Source organism: Bombus pascuorum, chromosome 3, assembly GCF_905332965.1.
Source record: "Bombus pascuorum chromosome 3, iyBomPasc1.1, whole genome shotgun sequence".
In the NCBI taxonomy this organism is placed as follows: domain Eukaryota; kingdom Metazoa; phylum Arthropoda; class Insecta; order Hymenoptera; family Apidae; genus Bombus; species Bombus pascuorum.
The window spans coordinates 13954126-13970558 of NC_083490.1; the positions used below are offsets into that span (position 1 = coordinate 13954126).

Here is a 16433-nt window from a genome sequence, read left to right on the forward strand (position 1 = left end):
TTTTTAACTTTAACTATAATAAATTACTATTGCATCTGTATAATCTTCTGTATCTTGTGTGAACTACGTAATATAATAAAATATAATAGAATATAACACGATCTATCATATATTCTGGAATGACAAATATATCGTAATATACAATTTCGGATTGAAATAAGCAATACGTTCGAGACTATACCGGTACTATTTGGCTTAGTTTTATTCTCAAATGAGACAAAAAAAAACACAGAGAAGGAATGAGAGGCTTGAGATAACGACAATTTCATAAAGTGATCAGCCGAGCAGTATATAATACGTCAGGATCGCTAATATTAGAATGAGAAAGCATTATATATATTCTATTCGTTTTCTATTAAATGATGTCACTATTCATTCGATCACAAAAATGTATGCCTTCTTGCTTTCACAGACTTCTTACTCGTTTCGAATCTCTCACTCTGTCGGTGAATTCAAATGAAGAAGAGGGGATAGCGAGTTGCTTATTTTGAGTCAGAAACCAGTTATTATAGGCAAAACTTATTTCGAGATAAAACTGTAGTATAGTATATTTCAGATTTGATTTCAGTTCTAGTATCTTAATTACCAGTCGTATATATTTTCTAAGGTTTCTTAAGGTAAGATAGGATAGTGAAAAGAGAATTGGACTTATGCTACCTCCTCTTACTATGTTCTCTGTACGTTTTTTATTATTGGTTTTTATTTGAGTATTTGCGTTGTGTTAGATGCTGTAAAGTTTGTATATTTAACCAGTTAGGTGTATATAAAAAAATAAATATTTATCGTATCTTTTACGTGTATATAAAAATAAAAGTATTGTCTTTTTTTAAATAAATATAAAATAAATTTGTAAACGTATAAAATAAACACTATTAAATAGTAAATTATGTTATAATAATGTTATGTGTGGAATTTATAAATATTGAAATTAAATGTTATATAAAAGTATGTTTGATAAATATATAAGACCAGAGAGGAAATTTCCTCTCTGATATAACTTACACATATTTTAAGACTTATATATCTGCAAAACACGGCTAGCCATTAAATATATAACGTACTAAATATACAATGTTTAACATTTTAATATATTTATATTCATAAAGATTTTTTTTTATAACAATTTGTACAAATAGTAGGTTTTCATCATCAAATATACATATATATATATATAAACATTTTTAATAAAAAATGGTATATAACCATGCAATTTAGTAAACTAGTATACTTCATAAAAAATAAATTTTAGTATATCATAAAAAGCACAGTATAGCACCGTAAAGATTCTTCAGAGATTCCAAAATTGTGTAAAAAGTATAGTAAAATGCACAATCCTTTATACCCATATATTTAATTAATAGATTGATGTAAAGCAAAAGTATAAGCAAAAGTGTGCAAGACACTCATCATTTATTTGGGCCATAAATATTATTAAAGCTTTGGAATTTATCATGAAATATTTTCTCTTAATTAAGTAGAAACAAGTGAGAGTAAAGCCTTTTTGTAATCTCCAGATGTATCACCCTAGAACAGAAAATTTAAGTATTAATTTCAACATTAATATTCAATTGTATGTGATATAATCTGCAGTTAGAAATTTTTATGAGAATGAAATTTTTACTACTTTATAATTTTAGTACTATGAGCAAAATTTTTGAAATTATATATAGTTATCTTTAATTCTTTAGATACACGAATAGCCCATTATACATCTATAAGATTATTTTCCTTAATGAATTAGATATAAATCCTAACATACTGAACTAATTGGTTGACCAATAATGTAATACATATCTCATGAGTATGAGTGTTATCTGAGCATCGCATTACTTAATAGTTAAAATCAAGCTTTACTTCTATTCCATGTTTTTTTAAAAATAATTTTATTATAGAATTATATATACAATGTACTGCTAGAGATATATTTTAATAACATACTACAATACTTTACTAACTAGTAATATATCATAAAATATTGAAGAAAGAATAATATGAATACATACCGCAATCCAGCTTTCCAATGATTTTCCATAACGTTCTTCAAAAGCTTTTTTAATATCACCCAAATCAATTTCACTTCGAGAAACAATGATACGGATCAATGTTCGATCTTTTGTACCAATACCATGCATACTGGCATACAATCGTTCAGCAAAGAAACCAACTTTTGATTTTACACATTTTACTGTTGTATAAAAATCATAGTATTTATATTAAATTATATAAAATACAGTTCTTAAATTAAAACATAAATATATAGTATACAGTTCAATAATGTCAATACTACAATTTCATTGTACAGTGTTTCCCACTCATTATTGTAAATATGTTCAAAATCAAGAAGTTACAAATAGATAGAGCGTTGTTCAGATTTCCTACAGCAAAAATAAATTTTCAAGTGTTTATTAGGCATTAACGAACATATTATAAACGTACAGATAAGATTTTCCCAATGAAAGTGAGTCTAAATAAGATCATACTTGTACTCATTTTAATTAGGAAGACTTCATCCATCTATTGATAATATTCTCATAAGAGAGAGATAGAAATTTTTATTTCTGTTATGCACTTTTTGCTCTGTTCTTTTTAATAATCAGTCACACGAATCTGAGGACCTGATCTAGCAAAATATATTGAGGGTGTATTGAGAATATGATTGTTACAATGATCCAGGGAACACTGTATTAGACATTTCTATAAACAAAATACTGACCTATTCCAAGGAGACCCTTCTCAAGGCTTCCAGAAAATTCTTTCTTAATAGCAACTTCAATGTCATGACCAGATATTTTTTCATATTCAATAAAAGTCTGTCTTAATTGCTGATAGCTACGTGTTACTAAAATAGCATTAAACTGTGATTCATCTGTGCCCCATTGTTTCTCACCTATACCAAAATAAATAATTATGTTTCAAGTAAATATATTATATTACTTAAAAGGTCTTTAATAATTCTTATATCACAACAAAACACAGATTTCTTTTATTTTATTAATAATTATTGAAAATAATGATATACTCCTATTAAAAATGGTTTGTATTATTATAAATACCAGCTTCATAAAGTGCTTGAGCATCTGCTATAGCTTGTGCTTGATCTATTCCTTGATTTTCATCCCTGTTTGCTTGAACAAGAGAAACTAATAATCTTTTGAAATGTCCTGAAGTATCCCCCTTTAATTCACTTTCAAGAGATTTTCCATATACTGTTAAGAACAAAATATTTTTAAATTAAGAAATATAGATGTTTTATATATTAGTCCTATATAAACTTAGATATAAACCTATATCAACTTATAAACTTACTTTTCTAAAATTTAATTAAAATAAATAATTGCTAGACTTACAGTTCTCATAAAATACTGCAATAGTACGTATACCGTAATTACTCAATGTACATAAAATTTCTACAATTGCTTCTTCATCAGTTCCTAATCCACTAACTGCATCATGTAGTTCTTTAGCATAATAATGAGGTAACGGTGTCATAAGAGCAATTATAACATCTTCCAATTTCCCTGTTAATTCACTTTTCAAATCACTAATCAGATCTTTTCCATATAAAGTTTTATATGCTTCAGCAATTTCTAATCTTTGAACAATTCCTCTCCTTGTAAGTACATCAATAATAGTTTTTTCATCAGTACCAAAACCTTTCATTGCTTTACGCAACATTGTAGCATCTGTATTTGCATCAAATGGTTCCGCAGGATATACCGTCGGAGTACACTATAGAGGATTATTTTTTTATGTCATTTTAATCAAATTAAAATATTTATATATTTATATGTCTTTATATAATACAATTCATATGTGAATAATAATTATCTTTTTATTTAAATCATTACTATAAGCTATCAAGAAATTGGTACTATGATATGTAGGAAATTTAAAAAAATATGATTTATTAATATTAAGAAAAATGTTTGTTATCATTAAGTAATATGCAAATTTTTTTCTAATATATATATTTTAGTAAAGCGATATTTAGTGAGTTAAAACAAAAAACCTATATTTTTTAAATGTATACTTAAAATTAAAAAGCTTTTTTATATTAACATAATATGGAACTTATATCTAAAGTGTGTGTGTAAATCTTTTTTGAAGTAAACTTTTTTCCATTTAAATTAATTTTCTATATTCTAATAATTCGTGCTAAGGACATAAGTACTTTATTGCAAATTATTATGATATAAAGAATTTATAATACTAATAATGTTAAATTTCTAATAAAGCATAAACTGTTTTATAAATATATATTCATAATACGAAGAGAAGTTGAACGCTGATTGATTAGCTCAAGCGAAGCAGCGATAAAAATACGGTCGATCAATGCTCATACCAAAAATAGACTAATCTTAAAAGCAGTCACTTAAAGAATGTTTTTAAGCTTCTAATAAATAATTAAGAGATACTTACTTTAAACGGATAATACTGTTGTTGTGACATTTTTGACTACGCAGGAAACTGCCTAGAATAAATAAAGATAATTGTTAGTTAAATTGATCAATACCAAAGAATAGTATAAATGTCTTATTGTACATTGCAATATAGTCTATAATATTATTTTTTATGGTAATTTATGCTTATATGTATGAAAATGTATTTATAATAAAAATACTTTTAAAAATTTACCAATAAACTTTTTCCGAAAAATAAAAACGGAGAGAAGCTTTACGTTTGATAGCCGGCTAACCAATGATGGGCACACCCACTTTCGCATCACGTCATGTACATACGTACATAGTTCTTTCAAGGTGCTTACTAACTAGAGAGTGAGTAATGAGTAAGAGAAAAAAGGCCACAATGCTTCCAATGACATCATAACGAATTCTATATGTATAAACGTATATACTTATACTTACATATTTACTTAATCATTATGAAATCAATATTCGGAAATATCATCAGTTAATGCATTTTGTATGTCCTCTTATGTTTACTAAATTTGTGTTACACCATATGTGGATTTTTATGTTTGAAATTATATTGTTGTATTTTCTTTATACTCATATAATAATAGAATAACTGTAGTTCAATTGGAAATTTTATAACAACTTCTTTCGATAATTTTTAGAAGGTTATTCGCTTTTCATAACTTTTTTGTTTAGTACATTCTGTATTAGCAACTCTTACAAAAAAAAGAATGCAATGTAATTTATTTTAATAAATTTCTTTATTTTTATTTGCAGTTAAATATTGTTTTGCCTGTATAAGAGAATATCAACAAAGAAGGATTTCCAGTATCAAGTTATAAGTGTAAAATATTCAAATTTACATTTTTTATAGTTTACTTATTGCAAAAATTTAAATTTTATACATCCAAATAATTAAACTATTTTCTTGGTATTTATATGATATAATATTGATGTATTACATAAGATTTAAAAATTTAGTCGGATCATCAATATAAAATATAATGAAAACCGCTGATTTAATTATTTTTATATAATGTTAAATTTATTAAAATTATGTTAGTTAAGTCTGGATATGTTTTTATACAGATATATTTACCTGGTATGACTATTGTGAAAGAAATATACGTAATAGAATAGAGGATATTTATAATTGTTATATTCCTATATACATAAAATTTAATATACATATACATACAGGCATACAAATACGAAAGAATAATAAGGGTAATAAAATATATAGTGTTAATTATGCTATTGGATTAAAATAAATTGAAATTATATTTTCAAACTATCAATATTTTTTTATGTATGTAAACATTAAAATGTGTTTTATACAAAATTACATGGGAATTAAATATACATATATCATATCAGTAAAAATGACATATGTGTAGTTTAAATCTTTCACACTAGAGTACGATTTTCATGTATCTTTCTTTTTTAAAAGATGGCTCATTAGCGCGGTAACGCCTCTTTTCTGCTAATACTCCGATCATCGACCATTCACTGATGTTCGACTACGTATCGAGATTTCAAATGTTGTTTCCTACAACATTGGCGGCATGTCGCGTTTAACCTGTTTATTTATTAAAAGAGATACACAATATAATATATTTCAATTATCTAGTAATAAGACGTTACAATTTGAGGGTTCTACGAAAAATGGCTGATCGCTAAATTTGTTGTGTGTATGTGCATTAATACAAGGGGAAAATTCTGTGAAAGGAATAAATAACCTAACGTAATATCGATTTGTGTAAAACGCGCGTAAATATGCCGCGTACCAAAGCATCACCAAAAAAATGTGTTAAAACAACAAATTCACATCCAGGCACAAATACATGGGTTTTCCTAATGAAAGGTGCATAAATAAAAATTATTTCGCATTTAAATTTCTCTATTATATATTGTTTATAACCGTTAGACATATATCAGTATTACCCAAGATGATTAAACTTATTAATAATTCTAAATATTTTCCTATTTCTTACTGTTTCATTAGTTATAATATATTTCTTAATAATATATTCATAAAATAGATCAACATAATCTCTATGCCTTCCAGGTGATAGTTTAAATAATACAGATGGTGGTGTACCTGATGTTATTAAATTAAGACATCCAGCTACAAATCAACCTGCAATGTTTGTATTTAGTCCAGGCAATGTAACAGTACAAGAAGTTCTGACATTTGATGAAAATAAAAGGTCATGGTTTATAGATGATAATGTAAAATCTGATGGAAAGTTACATTTATCTACTCCTATTGATCCAATATTTTTAATATTACCTTATTTAAGAAAGGTAAATCTGCATTATTATATTTTACTTATTATTACATATGTTAATCTATTATGACACAATATAGGGATTTAATTGACTCTGTTATGAGTTTAATATTCTAAGTAGTAGTAAAAATATTACACTTGTAGTCACAACAAGCACAACCGTTAGAACAATGTCTTTGGGATGAAGACTTTATAGAAACAACTCGTCTTACTCAATGTCAGAATTTAAAACTGACTCTAGTCGCTGACCGCAAGGGAGATGAATCTTTACAAGCTTATAAATTTAATGAAGAAAAAGCGTTAATCTGGTTGCATAAGAAAGTGGAAAGAGTAATTGAAGTATTAAAACAGAAGGGCATTCATGTATCACAGGGTGCTATTAGTGCTACTTATGTTAAAAGTACTAAACTGGAAACTGCTTCAGAAGTGGGTAAGATATGAAATAAATTTCATGAATGAAAAATTTTAGTAAATAGCAAATTCAAGTATTGTTTCAATAAACATTCAGAGATAAAACAATATCTATTTATGTTAAGATTAAGAAAAAGTATTAATATACTCATTTTTTGTTTAGAATATTTAAAATATGCACATGGCATTGTATCAGAGTATCTTCAAGAAGATTTATCAAAAAAATTAGCACAACATTTAAATTTAGCAGATGAATCAGAAAATAAGAAACGGAAATTAAATAGTCCTAAAGATACTGTTGAAGAAAAGAAATCTAAGAAAGATACAACTGAAAATGAATCAGTATTAAAACCAAAAACACCTGAGTCAACTAAATTAGAAAAGGTAATTTAAAAAAAGGTACTTGTGTCTTTTAATGCATTTTTATAACATAGGTTTTCATGATATATCTTTTTATATAGCCTCAAAAAGCTACAATTGGTAAGAAAGAATTAGCTAGACAAAAAGCAGCAGCTGGATCCAAGAGCATTACTAGCTTCTTTAAGAAAAAATAAATTTTAGGTAATTTGAGAAATCTAAATATATAAAAATTTTTGAAATCTCAAATATTGCAATATGTATACATTCAAGTTGTAGCACTGTTATTCAGAACCAGGTTCACAACATTGTAAAAATATCTTGAGATATTTTAAATAGTTGTTTAACCAATAGACAACTCTAATCAATAAGCAATTTCTTAAATATTTTTCAATATATATGTTGCAATCTCTCTACACTGAGGAATAAAGTATTTAAGTACTTATTATAATTTTGGATATACGTAAAATATATTGTAAAAAACATAAAAATTTTGAAAACAGCAAGTTTGAACATGTAAAAGTATTGGTCGTGTTCACAAAACATTATTTTTAAATTAAAAAATATATTAAAAAGTAATTTAAAATTGATTATTTTTAAATAGATAATTTAATATTAAACTTATATGATGTATAACTCATAACACATTGGAAAAAAATTCATTGTAAAATATCTTAAACAATTTGGAAGAATCAATTACCAAGGATCACGAAAGTGGCCTTAAATATAACAAAATCTATTAGTTATTACAGCAAATGTACTAATTACCATTATTGATAACAAAATATCAGAACTTTTATTTAAATTTTTAAATCCGTATTTAAGATTGTGTATAATTGAAAAATCTAATTGTACAATATTGTTCAACATTCATCAATTTGTATTATTGAATGTTTCTACATGTAATTTCGAAAACTAATCTAATAGTACAAGCACAAAAATAACATCTGATTTTAACATCTCAAAGTTCAATATTTTTGTATATATTTTGTATATCCATATACAGTCAAATATGTCAATATTTGAAAGCGTTTGTATTTGTTTGGCATATTTTTACTGCTCAAAATAATTGTAATCAATCAGTCATTTTTAATAAAAAGGTAAAATATTAAAAAATTAAATGTATCGTATATGTATTTAAAATATTGTTAATGTGATGTAGTTATAAATTTTTGTTTCTATTAAAAGCCTAATATTAATGTAGATATTTCAAGTTCCATCATAAAAAAATGAATAAAAATTTTAACATGTATTTCGTAGTTACTAAAAACGTATATAAAATTTTAAGAAAAGAAACATTTCAATAAATTCAATAATAAATACTAATTTGAGCAATAGTATTTAGAAGCTTTATGTTAATACAAAGTGATATAATTTAATTTGTTAATATATTAACTTGTCTCAAACTAAACTTTGTTAAGGTGATATTTAAAGTAATCTTGAAGAGTCAAAATAGAAAGAATATGGAGTGAACAATATTTAGGAAGTTAGTATTATTCGATTTCACGTACATGAGTTTTTAAGTATTTTGGAAAAAAGATAAATCACATATGAACATGCATAATGAACTGATACTTAGTACTTAAATTAGGAGATTGAAAATACTTAGATTGATTCATTAAAGTGAAGCCACATTAAAATAAACTTTGTGAGATAATAAATACATATTTTAATCATTATTAGTTCTTTATTAATAGCGGTGATGAACGTTTTGATATCAGGTATTAACACTTTATAAATCACATTAACTATGAAACTCTTCTTATTTTGTACTAATTGCAAGTCCATTACCATTCCTTTTATATCTTATATTTTTCTTACAACTTTTTAGTAGCTGTTTTTATACTTATAGAACATCTTTATACAAAATTTAGTAAAATGATGGAACATTTCATTTATATCAAAATCTTCAATAACTTATTATAAATATTCATCTGTAAGAAAAATTATTTATTTTTTTAAATTATTTACAAATGTTTGAATTTATATATCTATGTATGTAACATTTATTTACAAGGAATATTATGAGTTATCTAAACTTTTTGTTATCAAAAATGGTTATAATTACCCAACTCAATATAATTATTGAGTACTCTATGTTTAACAAAAGTAATCATGATTAGTTGCTAAAATTTTGTATTTCTGTAATTCTAGTCGAACATAGCTTAATATAGCATAATATACCAAGCTAGCTGACATTTTTATTATATGTATATAATTGTTATGTTCAATTGTTTTAATATACAACAATTCCATTATCGTCATTAAATTTGCAACATACCATATATTGTCTAGAAATTTTTCTGATTCTTAAAATTTGATTGCACTAAAATTGATTTATTTATTGCTTGAAGTAACTTAAAAAGGATTAATAATTTACATGTTATTGCACTCTGTTTTCAGCAAAGTACAGATTCATGTATCAAGTGTCAAGTATAGTAACAGTAGTTAGAAGTTAGGTTGAAAGATATGATAGAAAGATGAATTTCATTTTATAACTATTAATGTTTTAATTTACAAAATTAATAAAGTACAAATATCTAGCAAACCATAGGTTCTAATTTAGGTTCTGTGATTTCTATGTCTCTGCATTTAGCATATTGCAATTCTCTTCTTATTTCAGCTGTAATTGTATGATGAAATTTTTTCCTTAATAATCCTAATAAAGCTTCTTTTTGTTCAGAACTAATATCACCCTTATAACGTTGTACAAAAGTTAGTAATGCCTGGTGCCATAAAACTGGAAGATTTCTAGGATCTCTTTCGAATCTAAAAATAAATGTTATTACTGAAATTGGAACATCACTAAAATTATATCTTAATTTTAAATTTTTACCTAAGAAAATGAAATACCACAGCATCAACAACTCTATATGGAAGAGCATATTTTTTATCTAAAAATATTCTAAGAAAAATGCTATTAGCTCCAGTGTAATCCATTTCTGCAATTTTTAATATTGCTGCTGAAGAATGTAAAATTGGTATTGAATTTTTAGCAACCACAGATCCAATAATAACAGCCTCTCTTAATGTACAGGTTCCAGATTCTAAAAGTGGAAGTAAAATTCCTTTCATGAAACCAGCAGGTTTATACAGTGCTTTCCGTAATGCTTCATATAAATGAAAATTTAATCTTTTATATTCTGCTAAGTCATCTCTAATTCGTGGTAATAATATTAAATTATAAAATCTTTGTGCCATTTTTTCTTTAAGATTAGAGGCAAATATTCGAGTAGCTTGATACATTGCTGCAGCTGACCATTTTGTTGGATCAGTAATATATAATATTTGTTCCCAATTTCTCAAATTAGGAACAATTTTGAATGCTTTAGGTAATTTTCCACTGCGATATTTTGCTAATACATCTCTAACACCTTCATACATTGCTTTCACTCTTGGATCTAATTCTTGCATTTGAATTGAGCCTGCATCTGAAAATTGAGTTTCAATTTCTGTTTTCTTTTCTGTTAACTTTTCTAATATTATATCAGCTAATGTCTTCATAGGGGTAGGATCCTTAGACATGAACATTTGTATAGCTCTTTCATCTTCTTCATTTATTTCAATATTTTCATAATATTGTGCAGTATCTAGTTCATCTTCAATTGATTCTTCCTCTGTATCACTAGATTCAGCATTAGTGTCAAGTTTTATTAATGGTTTCTTTATAGATCTTGTACTTTGTCCAATTTCACTTTCTTCTTCAATTTCCATTTGTTGTCGTCTGGCTTGAGATAGGATTCGTTTTGTAAGAACAGGGTCCACAAACTATACAGTTGCAATCAAAGTTATATATTAAAAATTAATTTATACTAAATATCTAGAATGATTTATTATAGTATAAGTGATGTAAATGTAAATTAATTTATAAAAATATTATATTTTATTCCATGACAAAATATACTAAAAGACTAAAATTTATCAATCAGAATTGCTACTATATTTTAAGAATAACACATTCAATAATAAAATATTAATCAAAATCATTTTTGTATTAAAAAAATGAAGATATATAAATCTAACCTTATCATCATCTTCATGGCGAATTCTGACCTTTCGCCTGTTATTCGATTTTACAGCTTTTTCTTCTTCTATTTGATCACCTAAAGCTGTTTTAGGTTGTTTAGAAACCTTTATCTTTTTTGCTTTGCCCATCTTATTATTTTACAATATTTCACGCAATCAAAAAACACATGCAACACAATCAAGAACATAGAAATATAAAGAATAGGAACTAAGCAATAACTGAAGTCATTTCCGAGGAGCGGGAAATGTGATATTTTGGAGCCACATCGGTGATTGTTTATGATCGCGTAAACGCAATCTTATTTTGATCGAGTAAGAGTAAATCAATAAAACTGGTTAATTAGTTTATTTTCTCTTTCTAATATACGTTATTGAATTAGTGACCAATGATCAGTGCGGCCCCAAGTATCCCGTGACCTTAATCTAAAACATTATTTTATTGTATGCAAATAATAAATAAATTTTTATTTTTAATAAAATTATATTATAATAGATTGTTTTATGTAGTGCTCGTGATGGAGAGATTTGCCAAGGGGAGATTTGAATTTTTCATGTTGGACTTATCTGTAATATCCATATTGTAAATTTGATCCAAGCTGTAAAATCTAAATTATACCTAATTTTTATATATAAATAAATAAAAATTATACCATTTTAAATATTATTAATTAAATTCTTTATATAATCAGAGAGATTTCCTCTCAGATATAATATATTAATGCAATTTAAATATTTAGTATCTTAAGCTTTACGCAAAATTTTGAAAGAAAACTTTATGAACAACAATGTAAGCAGAAATATAAAGCTTTGTTAGACTTTCAGATAATTATAATCATAAAGATATATTATGAAGATAAAATTTTAAGAGATTAAATGTTAAAAACTTTTTAAGTAAAAGGATGATTTGCAGTTATATTCCGTATTTAATTATCAAGTTGTAGATTTGTATGTTTTAGAATTTTAAAAAATTACCGGTGTTACAGTCGAATATCGAAAATTGTGGATATTACAATCAAGTAAACATTCGCTTCGGTTTAGGCGGGAAGATTACTTCAAGAATAGCGTGTGTTTTTATACTGTATTAAGAGAACCTAAGTTGTTCAAGTAAAGATAATATTTACATTAAATTTTAAAATAATTGTAAAAATAAATTTAGAACAATGCCACCAAAAATATCAATGGATTATGCAAAAGTTAGGGGTGAGTATTTATGTTATAAACTAACCACTACAAAAGAATATATCGTAATTTAGACACATCTAACAAATTGGTTAATTTCTCTGTTATTTCAGAACAATTAAAGATTTTTTTGACGAGCTTTGTAGCAATAGATAATGAAACTGGCAAGAAAGCACTTAAATATAAGACACAACTCAGTAATATTGCTCACCGTGAACAAGTAGATTTACTAATAGAATTAGATGATATACATGACTTCGATGATGAATTGGCGATATCTATTGCAAACAATACTAGAAGATATGTCAATTTACTTTTGGAAGTAAGTTCATATTTATAATGTGGATATAATATATAGGGATCTCAATATGTTCATAATACAAGACAGAAACATACTTCTCTCGTATATCCAAATATATGATACATATCTTGTTCATTCATTGACAAACATGATTGGGAATTTAGAACTTTAAGATAAAGAAGAATATATTGGTGAATTTGCAGAAAGAATATTATGCCCCTTATATTGTTATTGAATCAATTATGTTTCATTTTATTCTGCTAAATTATAATGTTCAATCGAATTATTTCTTACATGTGTATAATGCTTATAATTCAGTCATTCATTCATAAATTATTTTATAAAGAGTGGACCTGTCTCAGGTTCATCATATTGTCTGCTATTATATTTGATTAAGGAATATCATAAATCACATATGGACATTGTGAACATGATAATATATTTATTTTTTAATATGGCATTGAGAAGTTATTTATTACATTCATTGAAAAGATGTATTTACATTTATGTAGCTTATTCAAGAGATGTTACCTGAGTTAAAAGAAAGACCTGTACCACCAAAAGATGCTTTGGATGTATATATTGAACATAGATTATTAATGGAAAGTCGTAACAGACACGATGGAGAGCAACGAGATCCAAGAAATAAATATGCTCCAGAACTTATGAGACGCTTGTATATGATTTTAATATTTATTTTTGTCTCTATAATAAATACATAATATTATATAATACAAACAAATTTTATGAACATTTCAGCGAAGTATATTTCAAGGATTTTGAGACAGCAAAAGCATATTCTGTGAGAGATATAAAAGCTGACAAAATAGGAAAACTAGTTACAGTGAGAGGTATAGTAACAAGATGCAGTGATGTAATGCCCCTTCTTGTCGTTGCTACATATACATGCGATCAATGTGGTGCTGAGACATTCCAACCAGTAAGAAATGAATGATTCTTTCATGTTACAGGATGAAACAAAAATTTAATAAAATTGAAACTTTCAGGTTCAATCTCTCAAATATATGCCATTGCGACAATGTCCTAGCGATGATTGTCGTATAAATAAAGCTGGTGGTGTGTTAGATATGCAAACAAGAGGGTCAAAATTTGTGAAATTTCAGGAAATAAAAATACAAGAACATGTAAGTTTTGTATATGTGTATAAGTTTTTTATATTCATAAATATTTGGTAATAATTTTTATAATTGTAGTAATCATATTTTAATAATTCTAAGAGCGATCAAGTTCCAGTGGGTCATATTCCAAGAACATTGACAATATACTGCAGAGGTGAAACAACAAGAAAATGTTTACCTGGAGATCATGTACTTATCACGGGTATCTTTTTACCTATTATAAAATCTGGTTTTAGTGTTCGAGTGGGTGCAGCTCTTCTAAATGAAACTTATTTAGATGCACATGTATGTAATCGATTGTTTTAATAATTTTATAATATCGTAATATATCTAACATACTTAAATATATATGTTTTTTATGGTTTAGAGAATTGTCTGTCTCACTAATTCACAAACTGCTGATGATAGTAACGCAGTATTAACAAACGATGAATTATCCTTAATAGTGGAGGAAGATTTTTATGGTAAATTAGCTCGTTCTATCGCTCCAGAAATTTATGGACTTGAAGATGTTAAAAAAGCGCTGTTATTACTGCTAGTTGGTGGTACAGATAAACAAAGAGAAGATATTAAAATTAGAGGTTGTTTAACATTTAAGATTATTGTTTATATACATATTTTTTTCTTTTCGCTTTATTATATCTAATCATTTGTAGGTAATATTAATATTTGTTTAATGGGTGATCCTGGAGTTGCCAAATCTCAGTTACTTTCGTTTATAACGAGATTAGCTCCTCGATCTCAATATACAACTGGTAGAGGATCTTCTGGAGTAGGTCTAACTGCTTCAGTTATGAAAGATAATTTAACTGGCCAAATGATGCTTGAAGGAGGAGCTTTGGTACTAGCTGACGAAGGTGTTTGTTGCATCGACGAATTTGATAAGATGGCAGATGCTGATCGAACTGCTATTCATGAGGTGATGGAACAACAAACTATATCGATTGCCAAAGCAGGAATTACAACTCGTTTGAACGCAAGAGTTTCGATATTAGCTGCGGCAAATCCTGCTTATGGTAGATATAACCCAAAAAGGACAATTGAGCAGAATATTCAATTACCTGCTGCTTTATTATCACGATTTGATTTATTATGGTTAATTCAGGATCGAGCAGATCGTGGTAATGACTTGAAGTTAGTATTTTTAACAAATGTATTTTTTTATTTGCATATGCAGAATTTCCACGAATTTACTATCCAACTAGTAGGAAAGTGTAAGAATATACAATAATTTAATCAATATATTTTTTCAGAATGGCTCAACACATAACTTACGTTCATCAGCATTGCATACAACCACCTATGGAATCGCAAGCCTTGGATATGAATTTAATTAGAAGATATATTACCGTATGTAAAACGAAACAGCCTGTTGTTCCAGAAGAGTTGACGGATTATATAGTTGGTAAGAACTTTATTAAATTCTTCTAATGTGATACTTATCACTGTATGCATAATTATATTTTCGAACAATTGCCATTTCCAGAGTCCTACGTGGAAATGAGGAAAGCAGCTCGTAATAGCCAGGACAAAACTTTTACATCTGCACGTAATTTATTAGCGCTATTACGTCTATCGACTGCACTGGCGCGTCTAAGATTATCAGATGTCGTTGAAAAAGCGGATGTTATTGAGGCGAATAGATTAATAGAGATGTCTAAATATTCTATTAACTATTCTGAAACGTTATCAACAAATGCCCAAGAAAACCCAATGAGCCGAATTTTCTACCTTATTAAAGAGCTAGCAAGCAATACGAAAACTGTTAAAGTATCAGATATATTGGAACGATGTACTACTAAAGGATTTAAACCCGATCAAATTAACGATTGTATCGAAGAATACGAGGCATTGAATGTGTGGCAAGTAAATCAGACAAGAACACAAATTACGTTTATTTAAATTTTCGTTTCGTGTGGATTTAATATGCCGCTATACATTATTTTTATACTTTCATATTTTGAAAAGTATTCTTACATATTTTCACTTATCATTATAAGGAAACTTTGTGTGTTAGTGGCATAAATTTTATTTTATATATTCATGAATTCTTTTAATTATACATCACCTAAAACATATGTATCAATATAATAGTCTATTTTGCATGATGTGTATGTATTTGGTAAAAATAAGGCGAGCGAAGACAATAGTCGGTGGCGGCCCGTAACGTCTTTGGAAGGTATCAGGAGTGCCATTTGGGTAGGTAAGTAAGCAAGTAGGTGGACAAGTAGTTCGGTGTGGATTGAAAGTTAGGTGGGAGAGAGCATAGAGGGTAGCGAGCAGCGAACGAATCGGAGGGAATGTAGTGTGGTGG

General features: G+C 26.9%; 4 protein-coding genes across 4 annotated transcripts; 2 read left to right on the forward strand and 2 right to left on the reverse strand.

Moving 5' to 3' along the window:
- Window positions 1-1067: 1067 nt before the first annotated feature.
- On the reverse strand, window positions 1068-4783 carry LOC132904925 (annexin B9-like). Its single transcript, XM_060955769.1, has 7 exons — window positions 4636-4783; window positions 4420-4471; window positions 3348-3729; window positions 3054-3206; window positions 2714-2887; window positions 2004-2185; window positions 1068-1524 (listed from the first exon to the last, which is right to left on the reverse strand). Exons 2-7 carry the CDS (start codon window positions 4447-4449, stop codon window positions 1471-1473), a joined length of 975 nt encoding a protein of 324 aa, XP_060811752.1. The 5' UTR covers window positions 4450-4471; window positions 4636-4783; the 3' UTR covers window positions 1068-1470.
- Window positions 4784-5797: 1014 nt separating this feature from the next.
- LOC132904926 (ribonuclease H2 subunit B) lies at window positions 5798-9153 on the forward strand. Its single transcript, XM_060955771.1, has 5 exons — window positions 5798-6279; window positions 6484-6722; window positions 6851-7136; window positions 7281-7501; window positions 7579-9153. Exons 1-5 carry the CDS (start codon window positions 6192-6194, stop codon window positions 7669-7671), a joined length of 927 nt encoding a protein of 308 aa, XP_060811754.1. The 5' UTR covers window positions 5798-6191; the 3' UTR covers window positions 7672-9153.
- An 800-nt stretch (window positions 9154-9953) lies between these two features.
- Window positions 9954-11695, reverse strand: LOC132904919 (bystin). The gene is made up of 3 exons (XM_060955760.1): window positions 11498-11695; window positions 10311-11242; window positions 9954-10243 (listed from the first exon to the last, which is right to left on the reverse strand). Exons 1-3 carry the CDS (start codon window positions 11627-11629, stop codon window positions 10015-10017), a joined length of 1293 nt encoding a protein of 430 aa, XP_060811743.1. The 5' UTR covers window positions 11630-11695; the 3' UTR covers window positions 9954-10014.
- A 690-nt stretch (window positions 11696-12385) lies between these two features.
- Window positions 12386-16153, forward strand: LOC132904909 (DNA replication licensing factor Mcm7). Its single transcript, XM_060955741.1, has 10 exons — window positions 12386-12700; window positions 12793-13001; window positions 13493-13656; window positions 13740-13920; window positions 13988-14125; window positions 14219-14404; window positions 14487-14700; window positions 14776-15253; window positions 15373-15524; window positions 15606-16153. The coding sequence occupies exons 1-10, from the start codon at window positions 12661-12663 to the stop codon at window positions 16019-16021; spliced, it is 2178 nt and encodes a 725-aa protein (XP_060811724.1). The 5' UTR covers window positions 12386-12660; the 3' UTR covers window positions 16022-16153.
- The last annotated feature ends 280 nt before the right edge of the window (window positions 16154-16433 follow it).

Coding starts and splice junctions, on each gene's coding strand:
- LOC132904925 (XM_060955769.1), bottom strand. CDS start 4,449: ATGTCACAACAACAGTATTATCCGTTTAAA. Junction 3,730..4,419: donor AACAGTATTATCCGTTTAAA/GTAAGTATCTCT, acceptor AATCCTCTATAG/TGTACTCCGACGGTATATCC. Junction 2,186..2,713: donor GAAGGGTCTCCTTGGAATAG/GTCAGTATTTTG, acceptor TTTATACAACAG/TAAAATGTGTAAAATCAAAA.
- LOC132904926 (XM_060955771.1), top strand. CDS start 6,192: ATGCCGCGTACCAAAGCATCACCAAAAAAATGTGTTAAAACAACAAAT. Junction 6,723..6,850: donor TATTACCTTATTTAAGAAAG/GTAAATCTGCAT, acceptor TTACACTTGTAG/TCACAACAAGCACAACCGTT. Junction 7,137..7,280: donor GGAAACTGCTTCAGAAGTGG/GTAAGATATGAA, acceptor TTTTTTGTTTAG/AATATTTAAAATATGCACAT.
- LOC132904919 (XM_060955760.1), bottom strand. CDS start 11,629: ATGGGCAAAGCAAAAAAGATAAAGGTTTCTAAACAACCTAAAACAGCT. Junction 11,243..11,497: donor GCCATGAAGATGATGATAAG/GTTAGATTTATA, acceptor GCAACTGTATAG/TTTGTGGACCCTGTTCTTAC. Junction 10,244..10,310: donor GTGGTATTTCATTTTCTTAG/GTAAAAATTTAA, acceptor ATTTATTTTTAG/ATTCGAAAGAGATCCTAGAA.
- LOC132904909 (XM_060955741.1), top strand. CDS start 12,661: ATGCCACCAAAAATATCAATGGATTATGCAAAAGTTAGGG. Junction 14,126..14,218: donor AAATAAAAATACAAGAACAT/GTAAGTTTTGTA, acceptor AATAATTCTAAG/AGCGATCAAGTTCCAGTGGG. Junction 15,254..15,372: donor GATCGTGGTAATGACTTGAA/GTTAGTATTTTT, acceptor ATATTTTTTCAG/AATGGCTCAACACATAACTT.